The sequence below is a fragment of the Chroicocephalus ridibundus genome, chromosome 5, assembly GCF_963924245.1.
Source record: "Chroicocephalus ridibundus chromosome 5, bChrRid1.1, whole genome shotgun sequence".
Lineage (NCBI taxonomy): Eukaryota > Metazoa > Chordata > Aves > Charadriiformes > Laridae > Chroicocephalus > Chroicocephalus ridibundus.
Genome location: NC_086288.1, coordinates 8,378,291 through 8,392,546, shown reverse-complemented (window position 1 = coordinate 8,392,546; position 14,256 = coordinate 8,378,291). Strand labels below are relative to the sequence as shown.

At 56.5% G+C, this 14,256-nt stretch overlaps 1 protein-coding gene across 2 annotated transcripts; it reads left to right on the top strand.

Annotated features, from left to right (window-relative positions):
- The first annotated feature begins 1,483 nt into the window (after positions 1–1,483).
- Positions 1,484–4,702, top strand: NKX6-1 (NK6 homeobox 1). Of its 2 annotated transcripts, none has more exons than XM_063336102.1 (3): positions 1,484–2,175; positions 2,939–3,040; positions 4,087–4,702. In XM_063336102.1, exons 1-3 carry the CDS (start codon positions 1,569–1,571, stop codon positions 4,386–4,388), a joined length of 1,011 nt encoding a protein of 336 aa, XP_063192172.1. In that variant the 5' UTR covers positions 1,484–1,568; the 3' UTR covers positions 4,389–4,702. The 2 variants fall into 2 exon arrangements, with proteins under 2 accessions (XP_063192172.1, XP_063192171.1); XM_063336101.1 differs by having other exon boundaries at positions 2,868–3,040.
- Positions 4,703–14,256: the final 9,554 nt, after the last annotated feature.

Below are 14,256 nucleotides of genomic sequence, written 5' to 3'. Positions count from 1 at the left end.
CGCTGCGGCCGCACGGGGGGAGGCGCCGGGGCAGGCCCGGCCGGGAGCCGAGCGGCTCCGCTTCCCGGAGTCGTTCCCGGGGCACAGGGACAGAGGGAGGGAGAGAGAGAAAGGAAAAAGGGAGAAAGACAAAAGGAAAGACAAAAAGACAGAAGGAAAGACAGAAAGGGAGAAAGACAGAAGGAAAGACAGAAAGACAAAAAGAAAGAAAGAAAGAAAGAAAGAAAGAAAGAAAGAAAGACAGAAAGAAAGAAAGAAAGAAAGAAAGAAAGAAAGAAAGAAAGAAAGAAAGAAAGAAAGAAAGAAAGAAAGAAAAGAGAGGGAGTGGGGGATGTGAATAGATACAAAGAGAGAAAAAGAGAGGAGAAAAAAGAGAGGTAAAGAGAGCAAAAATGAGAGGGGGAAGGAAAAAGAAATGGAGAGAGAAAGGAAAAGGGAAAAGAGAAAGAAAAAAGAAATAAGAAAAAAAAGAAAAAAGAAAAGAGAAAAAAGAAAAGAGGAAAAAAGCCTGGAAAGAAAGGGGAAACGAAAAGCAATGGAAAAATGAGAGGAAAGAGGAGAAGAAAAAGGAGAGGAAAGAGGAGAGGAAAAAAGGAGAGGAAAGAGGAGAGGAAAAAAGGAGAGGAAAAAGGAGCGGAAAGAGGAGAGGAAAAAGGAGCGGAAAGAGGAGAGGAAAAAAGGAGAGGAAAAAGGAGCGGAAAGAGGAGAGGAAAAGGAGAGGAAGTGTCAGGGAAAGGAAAGGAAAGGAAAGGAAAGGAAAGGAAAGGAAAGGAAAGGAAAGGAAAGGAAAGGAAAGGAAAGGAAAGGAAAGGAAAGGAAAGGAAAGGAAAGGAAAGGAAAGGAAAGGAAAGGAAAGGAAAGGAAAAGGGGAAAGGAGAAGGGGAAAGGAGAAGAGAGAAGAGGGGGAAACACAAGAAGATCACAGGAGAGGAGAGAAGAGCCAGGCGAGCACGAAGTTGGCGGCACGGCGGGCGCGGCGCGGGTGGGCAGGGCCGGCCGCCGCCCCGCCCCCGTCCGCCGCCGCCGCCGCCGCCGCGCCCGCCGCCTGCCGTGCCCCCGCTAAAGGCGGCGGGGAGCGGGGCGGCGCGGCAGTTGCGCCCCGAGCCGCGCCCGCGCCCGTAGCCCCGACAGCAGCGCCGGCAGCCAGCCAGCCAGCCAGCGGGACCAGCGCCGGGAGGGATGCGGGGCGCCGGGGAGGAGGAGGCGGCAGGGCCGGCCAGCGCGGCCCCCGCGCCGCTGTGAGCCCCCGGCTCCTCGCAGGCACGGGGAGAGGAGGTATATACGTGTATACGCACGGACCCTGCGCATATACGCGTATATATACACCCGCCGACAGCACCACCGCTTTTTTTTTCCCCGGGAGCGGCCGCCCAGGCGCAGCCCTGATGCCCGGCGGGGCGGCGGGGCCGCCGCTCGGGCGCGCAGGTCCCCGCTAGAGGCGGCGGCGGCCCCCGCGGGCTGGATGCGCGGCGCCGGTGCGGGAGGCACCCCCGCGCCGGCCGCCGGGGCCCCGCGGCGCTAGGGGCCGGCCGGGCCCCCCGCCCCGGCCCGGCGGCGGCGGCGCGGGGATGCTGGCGCTGGGGCAGATGGACGGCGCGCCCCGGCAGGGCGCCTTCCTGCTGGGCAGCCCGCCGCTGGCCGCCCTGCACAGCATGGCCGAGATGAAGGCGCCGCTGTACCCTGCGTACCCCCTGCCCGCCGGGCCCGCCTCCTCCTCCTCCGCCTCGCCCGCCTCCGCCTCGCCCTCGCCGCCGCTCGGCTCCCCCGGCCTGAAAGCGCCCGCCGCCGCCTCCGCCGCCGCGGGCGGGTTGTCGGCGCTGGGCTCGGCCCCGCCGCAGCTCTCGGCCGCCACCCCGCACGGCATCAACGACATCCTCAGCCGGCCCTCCATGCCCCTGCCAGGCGCCGCGCTCGCCTCCGCCTCGCCCTCCGCCTCCTCGGCGGCGGCGCCCGCCGGGCTGCTGGCCGGGCTGCCCCGCTTCGGCAGCCTCAGCCCCCCGCCGCCGCCGCCGCCCGCCCTCTACTTCAGCCCCGGTGCCGCCGCCGCTGCCGCCGCCGTGGCCGCCGGGCGCTACCCCAAGCCGCTGGCCGAGCTGCCCGGCCGGACGCCCATCTTCTGGCCGGGGGTGATGCAGAGCCCGCCCTGGAGGGATGCCCGCCTCGCCTGCGCCCCCCGTGAGTACCCAGCGGCGCGGGGCAGCGGGGGGGAGCGGGCCCGGGGAGCCCCGCCGGGACTCCACTCCCGGTGCTAGAGAGCCCCCACGCCCCGGCATCGCGGCGAGACCCTCCCAGCCTCCCCCTAATCCCCGGGCCTGGCCGTGGCCGAGGGGGCTGGCTTTGCCTCGCTTTCTTTTTTCTTTTTTTTTTTTTTTTTTCCTTTAAGTTTGCTTTGCTTTCTCCCTCCCCCTCGGTCGGCGCGAAACCCTGTAAAAATGTCGGTTATTGCCGGCGAAAAGCGGAGCCCTCTCGGGGGAAGGCGGCCGCGCTGCCGCCTGCTTTCACCGTCCCCGCTGGGGACTCTCGGGGCCGGGGCTGGTTCAAGGGCCGCGCACAAACTTTCCCCGAGCAGGACTGTCCCTTACCGCCCGCCTGCGCTGGCTGCAGCTTTTCTAGAAAACAATATCGTTTGCCCGCTCAGATTTTCGATCCTTAAAGGAAAAATAATCAGGGGGAGCCGGGAGGCTGGCGCCGCCGGGCTGTCCCGACAGCAGTTTTGTTACAGACTTCCCCCCCCCCCCGCGCCCCCCCCGCCCGCGGAGAGAAACCCCCGCCCCGTCCCCCAAGGCCTCTTGAGAGCGAAAGCGCTTTCCCAAATCCGTAGATTAACGTGTCTGTCCGTGCCTTCCCTTTCTCTCCCCCCCCGCCAGATCAAGGCTCAATTTTGCTGGATAAGGACGGAAAGAGAAAACATACCAGACCCACTTTTTCTGGCCAGCAGATTTTCGCCCTGGAAAAGACTTTCGAGCAGACGAAATACCTGGCGGGCCCGGAGCGAGCCCGGCTGGCCTATTCGCTGGGGATGACGGAGAGCCAAGTCAAGGTGAGAGGAGCGGCTCCCGCCCGCAGCGGTGCGGGGTTGGGGGAGCGCAAAGACCCCGCCGGGGACCGGGGGACAAAAGGGCCCCGCCGCGGAAACCGGGTCCGTGTCGGGCGGTCGGAGATGCTGCTGCGGGCCGGGGCGGCCGAGCCCGCGGGAACACGGCGAGGGCTCCCCGGGCAGTTCGCCCTTCATTACCGAACTGGCGGGGCCGAGAAGGATATTTTAAAGCGTATTTTATTAAAAAAAAAAAAAATAAACAAAAATCCCAAACTAAACAAACTCAAGCGAGACTGAGAAGCCCGGTGCGTTCAGCCCAAACGCCACGGGGGCGGCCGCCGTGCTGGGAAAGCGCGGGGGGGTGTGGGAGGGTGGTCGGGGGCAGTATCTCTGTCCCGCACCCCGCACAAAACCTCCCGCCCCCGTCAGCGCCGGCCGCGCACCGCGGCCCCGGGCTCCGGTCAGGGACCGCGCATCCCGCTCGCACCGTCCCGTCCCCAACTCTCCGGTGTGAGAGGGGTCGGGGGACCGGGCTGAGCTCTCCGGGGACGTGCGGGGAGGCGTTTGCTCGGCGGGCTGGGCCAGAGGGGCCTCTCGGCGGTGCTCAGGCTTTCAGACTGATCTAGAGACCCTCCTTTGTCACTGAAAATATGTCCCAACGGCTGCGAATAAATTATTGCAGCCTCCACAATGAAAATAACCCCCTCCTCTGGCAGCGCCCTGCCAGAGAATAAATACGTCTAGCGGGGCAGGGGCGGCTGGGGAAGGATTCAGCCCGAAACGTGTGTTTTCCCCCCGCGGGTAGGGCGAGCCCCGGGCCCGCCGCGGACCTCGGGGGCGTTGGGATGGGCTGTTGGCTCTCGCCGGGCCGGGACCCGTGGCGGGACGGGTGGCTGCGGGGAGCGCGGTGCCCGGCTGCTTTTCGTTAACGGGGAAATTGCGCGATGGCCGGCGAAGCGGGAGTCGCTGCCGCAGGCGAGGGACGGGGAGGCGGCGGGGCAGCGGGGCGGGGGCGGTGATGGTGACGGTGCCGGTGGCGGCGGGGACAGGTCTGGTTCCAGAACCGACGGACCAAGTGGCGGAAGAAGCACGCGGCGGAGATGGCGACGGCGAAGAAGAAGCAGGACTCGGAGACGGAGCGGCTGAAAGGCGCCTCGGAGAACGAGGAGGAGGACGACGACTACAACAAGCCGCTGGACCCGAACTCGGACGACGAGAAGATCACGCAGTTGCTGAAGAAACACAAGCCGGGGGGCGGCGGGCTGCTGCTGCACCCCCCCGAGGGGGAGGCCTCCGCCTAGCCCGCTCCGCCCGCCGCCGCTTTCGGAGATGTACAGATCTATTTTTCTAGACTCTACGTGCCCAGGAGGAGGAGGAGGAGGAGAAGCCGGAGGGGGAGCAGAGAGGACTGCGTCGGAGCGGGCCCCCCCCGCGGGCGCGCCCGTCCCCCGGCGCCGCGTGTTATTGTAGGGTCGCGGGCGGCGGGGAGCGGCGGGGGCGGCCCGAGCCCCGCTGCCGGCCGTGCGGCGGCCGCCCGGTGCCGGGCTCTTTGTAAATAAACCGTGAGTCACCGCGACCGTAGGCGTTCCTTACTGTGAATATTTAAAATGTAAAATACCTTCTTTTTTTTTTTTTTTTTTTTTTTTCTTTTTTTTGTACAGCGGGGGCCCGGGGGCGCCGCCCCTCACCTTCCCCCCGCCCGGCCCGAGCCGCTCCCCGGCACCGGGGGACACCCCCCGGAGCCCCGGGACCCCGAGACCGGCGGCAGCGGGGCCGCCGAGGAAAAAGCTGCCGCGGCTGCCGCCGGCCCCTCCCTCGGGCCGAAACTGCAGCGGCCCCGCGTGCTATTTATTAGTATTTTTTGAAGCAGTTTCTGTTGCGGTCGTCGTGCAGAGGGAGGGGGTGGGCGGGAGAGGGCGAAGGGACAGAGTTTGCTTTCACTTACACCGTTTCCAATCAACGGCGCGTTGAAAAAGTAGCTGGTGGGAATTGTCACAACCACTTTCAGTCAAAATATAAAATTCATTTAGTTGCTGTAATTGAATTTAAAGTGTGTTTTCTTTTGTATCATACGGAATACTATAGAATGTAAATTGTTTTCCTTTTTTTTTTTTAAGCTAATAACGATGATATATCGTGATATAGCATCTTAACATTTATTAATTTATATTAAAAATAATTCGGTTTGTAAAGAGAAGAAAAGCCCTTTGCAAGACCAGTTAAATGTAATGCACTTTCTGTTTAAAAAAAACCGATAAATCAATTAAACCAGTTTAAAGATGTCTGCTGCCTTCACTAAAGGGTAGAGATAATCTGATCTCATCAGAGATTAAATAATGAAACGACGGTACAGGAAGAGAAAAAAAGAAGAGATAATTTTCAGGATCTTTTGTTCAATCTCAGTAGTGTGTTTTGGGGTTGGGGGTGGTTTTTGGGGTTGCGGGTTTTTTTTTTTTTTGTTGTTGTTTTTTGTTTTTTTTTTTCTCCTTGTTAACGATGGAAGTTTTTCACTTTCTTGTGGGGGTTGAAGAAGTGTACAAATAAAATAAGATGCGGCTTGTTCGGGGCCAGGGCTGGCGGCTCGGCTCCTGCCCGCGCCGGTCCCTCCGTGAGCGGGCAGCCAGAGCTTCCACCCGGCCCCCGGAGCGGTTCGTCCCAGCCTAAATTAGGCTGTATTAACTTTTTAAGCGGCGGGCCACACAAACTGTTATCGAGGGCAGAGTGTTACCATTATTACGGGAAAGAAACTGCTTTTCGAGAAGAAAACCGCGAATAAAATAAGAGCCCGGCTAAGCGTCTAGAGTAAATAGTTAGACCCAATACCGAAACAACTGGTTTAAATTGAAACTCATTAGCTGGACGCGATCATTTCCATATCTAAACAGACCACAAACAATCGCTTTTTCTTTCTTTCTTTCTTTCTTTTTCTTTTTTTTTTTTTCTTTTTTTTTCCCTCACGGCTGCAGCAGAGCAAACAGCAGCGCTGACATGAGGGAGAAAAGGGACAGCTATTCTGGAGGAAAAAAAAAAAAATTTGTAGTCTTCCGTAAATTTGTGAATTATTTTCTACCCGGGGGGAGGGGGCGGGGGGAAGGAAAAAAAAAAAAAGGTGGAGCAGTGTTTTATTCCGCTTTCAGCTTAGACAATACCGGGAGGAGGGAGCGAGCCCCGATCTCTGCGCTGCTGCTTCGGCGCGGCTGCCTGGGCTCTCCCGGGCCGGGATGCCGGGGGCTACCCATCGCCCACCGAGCCACCCTTCCCGCCCCCAAAATCTTTCCCGGGGCAGGAAGGGAAATGCCGGGCGGTTTCCAGAGTGAAGTCTTTCGCCGTTAAAGATTCCCCCGCGGGTTTTGCGTGGACGTGGGTGCCCGGCTCGGTAGAGCACCCGCTCCCCCGCCGACCGGGGGGTGTCAGCGCCCTCCCGGCTCCGCCGGAGCCGGGAGGGCGCTGACACCCCCCGGTCGGCGGGGGAGCTGCCGTGAGTGCCGCCCGCCCCGTCCCCTTTTCCAGATGACTGCAGCACCGACTGAAGCTTTCCAGTTAATTTACTTCTGCACAGAGACCCAGCTGGCCACCAGTTGAAGTTGGCACCGTCAAAGTGGAATGGCAAGGGAGGGGAAAAAAAAAAAAAAAAAAAAAAAAAAAGAAAGAAAAAGCGAAAAAAAAAAAAAAAAAGCCCAGCTCTGATCGCTTGGTTAGGCTGGTTTTGTCTGGGGCGCTGGAGAAAAGAGCAGGTTATTCACATGAGCTCACTGTCGTGTCCCCCCCCTCTCCCCCCACGCCTTTTCGGGGCAGGTTTTGGAAACCAAATGCGTCTTTCTCTCCTCCAGGAGAGGACTTTTTAGGGAGGAGATCCAATAACTAACGTCGGAATCGCTGCCATGGATGTCGCGGCGAACAATTAGGAGACAAAATGTCAGTGAGGCTTCACGGGGCGGGACTCACCCCCCGTGCGTGGGGCCCGGCCGAGATGAGCCGCAGTTTCAATTCGATCCTTCAAACACGCAGGAGTTTTTGTTGCGTGACGGTACAAACTCGGGGATAACGACATTAAAAAAGTACCGCACGACCGTATGGATACGTACAGGCGGGCCGGCAGAACCGCTCCCCGACAGCGGCCCTGCACTCGGTCCCGGGACGAAAACTTCCGCGGGGGTGGGAGGGGGGGGTTACGCGGCCGCGCACACGCGTGGGGAGCGGCGGATGCCGGCTGCGCGGCGGCGTAGCGAGGCGGGCGGTCCGCGGCTGAGCGGTGAGAGAACGCCGCGGGCCGATCCCGACAACTCCCTTCGCAAACAGCTTTTTTTTTTTCAGTTTTTCCTTTTAATTTTTCCTCTTTTTTTTTTTTTTTTTTTTTAAGAGACCTTGGGTTTAAACCCCGCTCCCTTCCGCCCGCGTGTTGCGGGGTTTCCCGGCTGAGGGGAAGCCAAGGCGGCTGCTGCGTGGTTTAACCCGCCTCGGTCCCCTGCCATGTGCCTTCTCTGGGGCGCGGGAGATACCGCGGGGGAAACTCCTGGCTGCGCTATCCCAGGGTGCCGAAAGCATCCTCCCCCTTTTCCAACGCCGCTGCTTTGCCGACCTACTTCGTAACGGGAACCCGCTGCCGTCCCTCTCCAGCCCCAACGAGCATCACCGCGGGCGGAGGAAACTTTTTTTGCCCGCAGAAACACGGTCCCCGCTCCGCGCCCTGCAACAGCCGGCAGGCATTGCGGGGGGGGGGGGGAATGGAGGGAGGGAGAGAGGGGCGAGAAGAGAAAAGGGGGCCAGGGGCCAGCCCCACCGCCAGCACCCCGCTCCCGGCCGGCAGCTGCTGCCCACGGAAGACATGCATATGGATGCGGGACATATGGACGCGGGGGAGGATCCGCACCGCCGTGCCACAGGGCCCAGAGGCCGGCAGCCCGGGCTTGGCCCCGGGGGACGCGGGTTACAAGGGGAAGGCCGCGGCCGGGCAGGGAAGGAAGGGAAGGGAGCGCTCTCACCCCGCAGGGTAACGAAGCGGGCGCTCTCCTCGGGGCATGTGCGTGGTGGCGGGCCGGTCCGTACGCCACCCGTCCCTCGACAGGCTCTACACCAGCGTTGTCACAACCCCGAGGCCCTCGGGCTCTTTCATGCCGGCAGCATCTCCCGCCCGGAGCCCCCAGCGTAGGCAGCGGCCGAGGGAACGCCCGTAGCCCTGCCAGAGGGGTGCCCAGACCGACAGCCACGTCGGGACAGCCCGACGATTTCAGCGACTGCTGACCTCTCCCACCTTTCCCCTCACGCGTGTTCGCCTTTTATGAGCTCCTGAAATCCCGTTATCGTTCGTCATTTCTCAGCGATCTTAATTTGTAACACTTCCCATATCAAGCACACGCCGTTTTCGCCCCCGCTCTCCCGCCGTCTGTCGCCGCGACGTCGTTTGGTGCGAGACTTTTCGTTGTATTCGTGCCAGCCGCCCCGGGGCTTTGCTGTCGGCACCCCCTCCCTCGGGACAAGAGTCCTCCTGCACCCCAGAGAGCAGGGGGGTTAAAACGCGGGTGGTGGGCTTTCACACCCGGCCCGACACCCCACCACCACCCCGAGCTCCCTGCCCGCATCGAGGCCGCTGGGAGCGAGAGACAGGCGCCTGCAAGAGCGATCCCGCGTTCAGAGCCCGCGTCGCTGCACGCAAATTAAAAAGTAAGATTAACTGCTCCCTCTTAATTGCAGCTCCGCGTTTACCTTCTGCACCGATAGGTATTTTCCAGATACATGTTTCTGGCAGCCTTTACCAGCTGTCTCGAACAGCGGTTACAAGTCTCCGGGAGGGACGCAAACATCTGCCGGGGAGCGGGCGGCGGGGAGCGGCGGGTACCCGGCACCGCGCCCGCACCGCACCCGCACCGCACCCGCTGGAAGCCCGGCAGCGGCTCCGCGCTCCGGCAAACACGATTTATGAGAACAAAGTTACTTCTAGCACAAGGAGACGGGCAAGCAGCACCGAGCCGCTCCGCATCCCCCGGGGGCGTTCACCCCTGCCCGGCTCGGCGCAGGCGGCGCGGCGGGGCCGGCCGGTGTCCGCCTCGCCCTCCGGGGCAGCCGGGCTGCGGGGAGCGCCCGGCACCGGCCCCGCCGCAATAACCCGCTGCCGCACACCCAAGTGCATCCCTGTAATAACGTCCTCGATCATTTATTAAAAGTCGTGTCAAGCGAGCCCATATAATTCATCTTTATGCAAATACATCAATGTCAAGCCATTAGTGTATTGCTCGGGTTTTTTATTAAAGTGCATTCTTTTTAATTCAGCTCAGTAAAATACGAGCCCTATTGCTCAAGAATTATAGCAACTATTAGAGTAACATATGGGCAACATGCACTCAGAAAATAAAAATCAACAGATAAAGTGGCAGGGTCACAACGGGGAGCAAACACTTAACAAAATGGCAGCGGGGTAATAGATTTTCCTCCCGCGGCCCCGGCGCTGGGGTGTCAGGAGGAGCCCGCCGGAGCGATGGCGGGGCGGCCCTACCCGGAGCCCGCAGCCATCCCCGCCCGGCCCCGGCCCCGGCCCCGCGGGGGCTGCGGGAGCGCAGCCCTGCCCCACCGACACGCACCTCCGCGCCGCAACACACCCCCCCGCCCCGGCAACGCTCTCCCGGATTTAATGAGAGAGTTGCCCACATCCTCATCACCCCAGCATGGTAATTGAGCAGATCTATTAACTTGTTACACTAGATTTGTTTAAAGAGACTATTACACAGTCATTTAATCAATTTGTTACACTGGAGGTCCTGACTTATGAGACACTTGCCGTATGATTCCTTAATGACTGAATTAATTTGTTTTAATAAAACCAACATTGTGTACAAGCAGATTTCGAGAAATGTAATTTTGGAGACGGAACAGTCCAATGCTTCATCTGATTAGGTCTTTTCTATGGTTTATCAAAGTCGGGAGTTGCCGTCATAAACTGCATGTATGGGGTATTTTTCTTTTTTATAGCGTCATTAATTTAATATGGATCATTAGTTCTTTATACACATGCATGTTCTGACAAATGTACCCAATGAATAATGCACCTAATGTGTTTGGGCTCAAATGCATCACGCCATAAACAGAAACTGCCGCAAAATAAATAATAATAAATAATAATAACAACAATTAATACCACGGCCGCCCTGTCCTCTCCCTCCCCGCTGCGCTCAAGGCCGGTTTCTCCCCCCCCGTCCCCCCCGTCCCCCTCCCCACGGCGGCATCATCAGACGGGGCTCACTGCGGCGGGAGCGCAAATAGATTTACGGTGAATTAAGGTTATCCCGAGAGCAGATGTAGGACAAGAAAATCGGTTTTGCTCCTGATGGAAACTGACGTGTGCGGAATAAAAGTAAATAAACACGAGGGTCCCCAAGAAAAGGAACTTGATGGTATCGATTATGTAAAATAATCGCCACATTACAAATGTTAATGTACTATGTTAATGTACTACAAAGAGCCGGCATTTAAGGTCCGACTTTGCGCAGGGGAAGGAAGGAGCAGCCTCGAAAAACGCTTCGGGAAGGGGGACGACAACAGCAATACAGACAACATTAATGGCAATAACGTCGCTCGTGACGATGATGATGATGATGATGATAATAACAACGGCCCCCGCCACGGCCGCACGCCCGGTGTCGGGAGGCGGCCGGGGCACCCACGGGCGCGGCGGGGCACCCACGGGTGGGCTCGCCCAGCCCGAACGGCCGCGGTGGGAGGGTTTGCGAAGGGAGGGCAGCTCGGCGGCGGGCAGGACGGAGAACCGAGCCTCCGCCGTGCCGGGGGACCGGGAGAGCGGCAGCAAGGCTGCTGCGGGCTGCGCATCCCCGCAGGGCAGCGGCCGGGCGCGCAGACGTGAAGAGCAAAAAACGACTTCTGTACAGAACGCCCCAGCGCCTTAACGGCAATCAGAGGAGACGTCCGAACAGATTGTTTTCGTCTAAATTCTTATATGTTGCCTTTGAAATTCTTTGCCCTGACAGTGTATTTTTTTAAGTAATCTCCGCCAGTGACCTTGTGATCCAGGAATTCAGCTGGGCATCTACTTCGTTTTACACACGAGCACGTGTTTCCCGGCCCCCGGTGGAACGTAAAGCTCTGCCCAAAACGTGACACGGCTGCTACAAGGGGCACCTCCGGACCTCACGCCTTCCTCTGAAAACGGTAACACCGGCTACAGAGCCTACCGAGCTTTGATATTTTGCACAGAGCAGAACTTAAAATGAAAACCCGAAGAGGCTTACTGTTGAGGAAGTGTAACAAGATGGTGAAAACACATCTTCAGAGCAGTTTTTCATCCTCCTCACACGGTTTCTCACGGATAGGCTGCCCTTTACCTTCAAAGCCACATCTTCTATCCCCTTTAAAAACGTGGGCAGCACATCCAACTAGCAATGTATGCAGTAGGTGTCTTTAAGTAAATGGATTCGACCTTTTGCCCATTTTAACAGATGCTGCTCCTGACCACCCCAAAAAGCTTGTTTAAAGTTAACAACATTAAGCGTTGGAGGTCACAAGGCCAATTCAAGGTCATTTTAATTCTGGCTAAAGGTTAATTAGATCACTGCATTAAAGGAAGAATAGACTATACTCAACTTTACTCTAATGAGGATGGACAGGGTTTTTTTATATACCTCTTAACTGCTCCCTTTATGATAAGGATATAGGGTATATATCAGGGAAGAAATCTTGCTTTCAGTTCCACAAATCGAGTTACAGGAGCTCCTGTGGCTTTACACTGGTGAAGCATAAATGCAGTGCTTGGTCTTTTTTCGTTTGTGAGGCTGGGCATCCGGGTCTCCCGTTACTCTTTTCCCTGTCCCCCCCCCGTAGAGCCCGGTGTTGCTCTGCTCCACCTTGAGGAACACCGGCCTCGACGTCCAAACGTCCACAGTGGAGGCATGATCATCAGAGCCACCAGAACTCGTGGACGCTGAGGCACTTGCCCAGGAATGATATTCAGATGCCGACTCGCAGAGACAACAAGCCTCACTTGCAAAATATCACAGTGTTGTGCTTAGGAGTGCAGAACCAAATGGGAAAGTAGTTTCTGATCTAGCAAGTGTTACTGAGCTTTCATAACACACTCTGCACCAGGGCAAATCCAAATTTTTTTGAAGAGTTCATTTACAAAAAAAAAATCTGGAGAGAAGAGATCATGGGAACGAGAGACCCTGGTTGAAGCCTGATTATCCCTCCTGAGGAAAAGTAAAGACCTGTGTCTCCTTCCTCCCAAGCAAACGCCCTGCCGCTGGGCTGCAGGTTGCTCTGGTGTGGACTTCTCTCTGGATGGAGCTGTTCAGCTTTGAGTCAGTGACTACATCGGAGCTGAGCAGAGAGGCCAGACCTCCCTTCTTTTTAGGTAAATACCCTCCCTGCCGGGCCTCTAGCTAAACACGACTCTTGCCTCTCATCTCTTCCCGAATTGGATGCATAATTCCGATCTCCTTTAGAGAAACTTTATAGGGGAGAACTTAATACAAATTATGGTTTCTAGGGGAAAAATGTGGTTTGACAGACAGATATTTTCCCAGCAAAAATCTGTCTTTTTAAGGAAAATGCCTAATTGGTTCAACGTCCATATTTAAAATCATGCCACAACATCAGGCTAGAAATAAGGGTTCGTATTGACTATTAGACTACGGGTATTGGATGCATCACTGACAGGCAGGGATAATGCTCTGACTTACATTCCCAACACTACCCGTCCCCCAGAACAATTGCCAAAGACCTCCAGGGATGGACGTGCTCTAAATCCCCCACTCTGACTTGCCAGGGGAGCGTGTCTGCAGTCACCAGGACAGGGGAGCCATCCCAAGGCTGAGAGATACAGAGATATACAGCAAGGTGTCAGCACGCCAGGCAAGTCACCGAAGGGAAAGGAGTGAAGAAGAGGGAGCTGGAGAGCTTATGTGCCAGTCAGAACAATGGAAAATGTGAATTCCCGGTTCGCAGCACCCTGTCACTAACGTTATTTTCCACCTAACAGCAGGGACCGTGAAGGGCACAACAATACCTAGTGAGGTACCCGCAAAAGCAACAGCCTGAAAACGGCCCCTTCCTCACGTACTTCTGGGTACCAGAGACATCTACTGAAACCAGGATTGGATTGTTGGCTATTTATGATCAGCGAAAGGGCTGTATTTATTGGATAATTTATTTATAATGAATAATTCAACCAGTTTTATATGGAAGAGTTTCCCTTGCTCGGGCTGTTCACTTGGGAGTCAGTGAGGCTGCATCACCACACATTTTTAAGAGAGCCTTCACTTCCTAAATTTGGTTGTTGTGCTACTGAAGTTACAATGCAATCACCAAGTTCGAAGATGTTTATATCTTTTTTTTTTTGTGTGTGTGTGTGCGTGGATACAGTGATTTCAGCCACTCACCGCTTCCAGACCACAGCACAAAACATCAACAGGAGAGAAAATGGCTCTTGTAGCATTTTGGGGGTTTGCCCCGTATTTTAAAATGTATTGCTTTATTAAAACAGTCTTATTCTTGACAGAGGCTGCTGGCCTCCTGCTACCACTGCACGCAGCATCGCTGTTTCCTTGCGCTCTCCTCCCACAACCACCCGTTGGATCTCACCCCGAGACTACCCGCAGCCTGCAACTGTCCGTGTGCAGACCCTGTGCTGACCCAGCCGCCTTCTTCCCCAGTACTTCCATCAGGACTAATTTGAACAAGCCCCACTTGCCTCACTTCCTACTTCCCTCATAGTGCAGGTGATTCAGACACAAGCCACAAATGGCACCTTCGCTGGATGTTCCCTCCTCAGTGGCCTTAGCTTATCAAGAAGTTCACATGATGTTCCTAGGCAATGGCCCTCTGGAAGAGGAGCTCCATGGCCCATCTTCTTTCTCACACCCTGAGGAGGCACTTGCTCTTGCTTGGTTTCTCTCTTGGTTTTAAGCATTTTCTTCACAGCACAAGGTTTTCCAAAATCTCACTAACTCCCATACTTCAAAAAAAAATAATTGATAAAATTAATACTTGTAATGGACAATTGTGCTATAAATAAATGAATAAGCTGAGCAGCCGTGAACCTGATTCTCTGCTAGGAGATTCTCTTGCTCTGTCAGGTCACCTGCTGAGGACTTTGGCAAGTGTCCTCTCTCAGACTGTCGAGCTCCTAACCAGATACTTTCACAATATCTTTCTAATTCTGGCAGAAGTGTCTCTTCCATTCGAAGAAAAATGCCGAGGTCTGATAGATATATATA

Bases quoted from the DNA above. Each gene is read 5' to 3' on its own strand.
- NKX6-1 (XM_063336101.1), top strand. From the start codon at position 1,569: ATGCTGGCGCTGGGGCAGATGGACGGCGCGCCCCGGCAGGGCGCCTTC. The intron at 2,176-2,867 runs GTGAGTACCCAG...CCCCCCCGCCAG, and splicing joins CCGCCTCGCCTGCGCCCCCC to ATCAAGGCTCAATTTTGCTG. The intron at 3,041-4,086 runs GTGAGAGGAGCG...CGGCGGGGACAG, and splicing joins TGACGGAGAGCCAAGTCAAG to GTCTGGTTCCAGAACCGACG.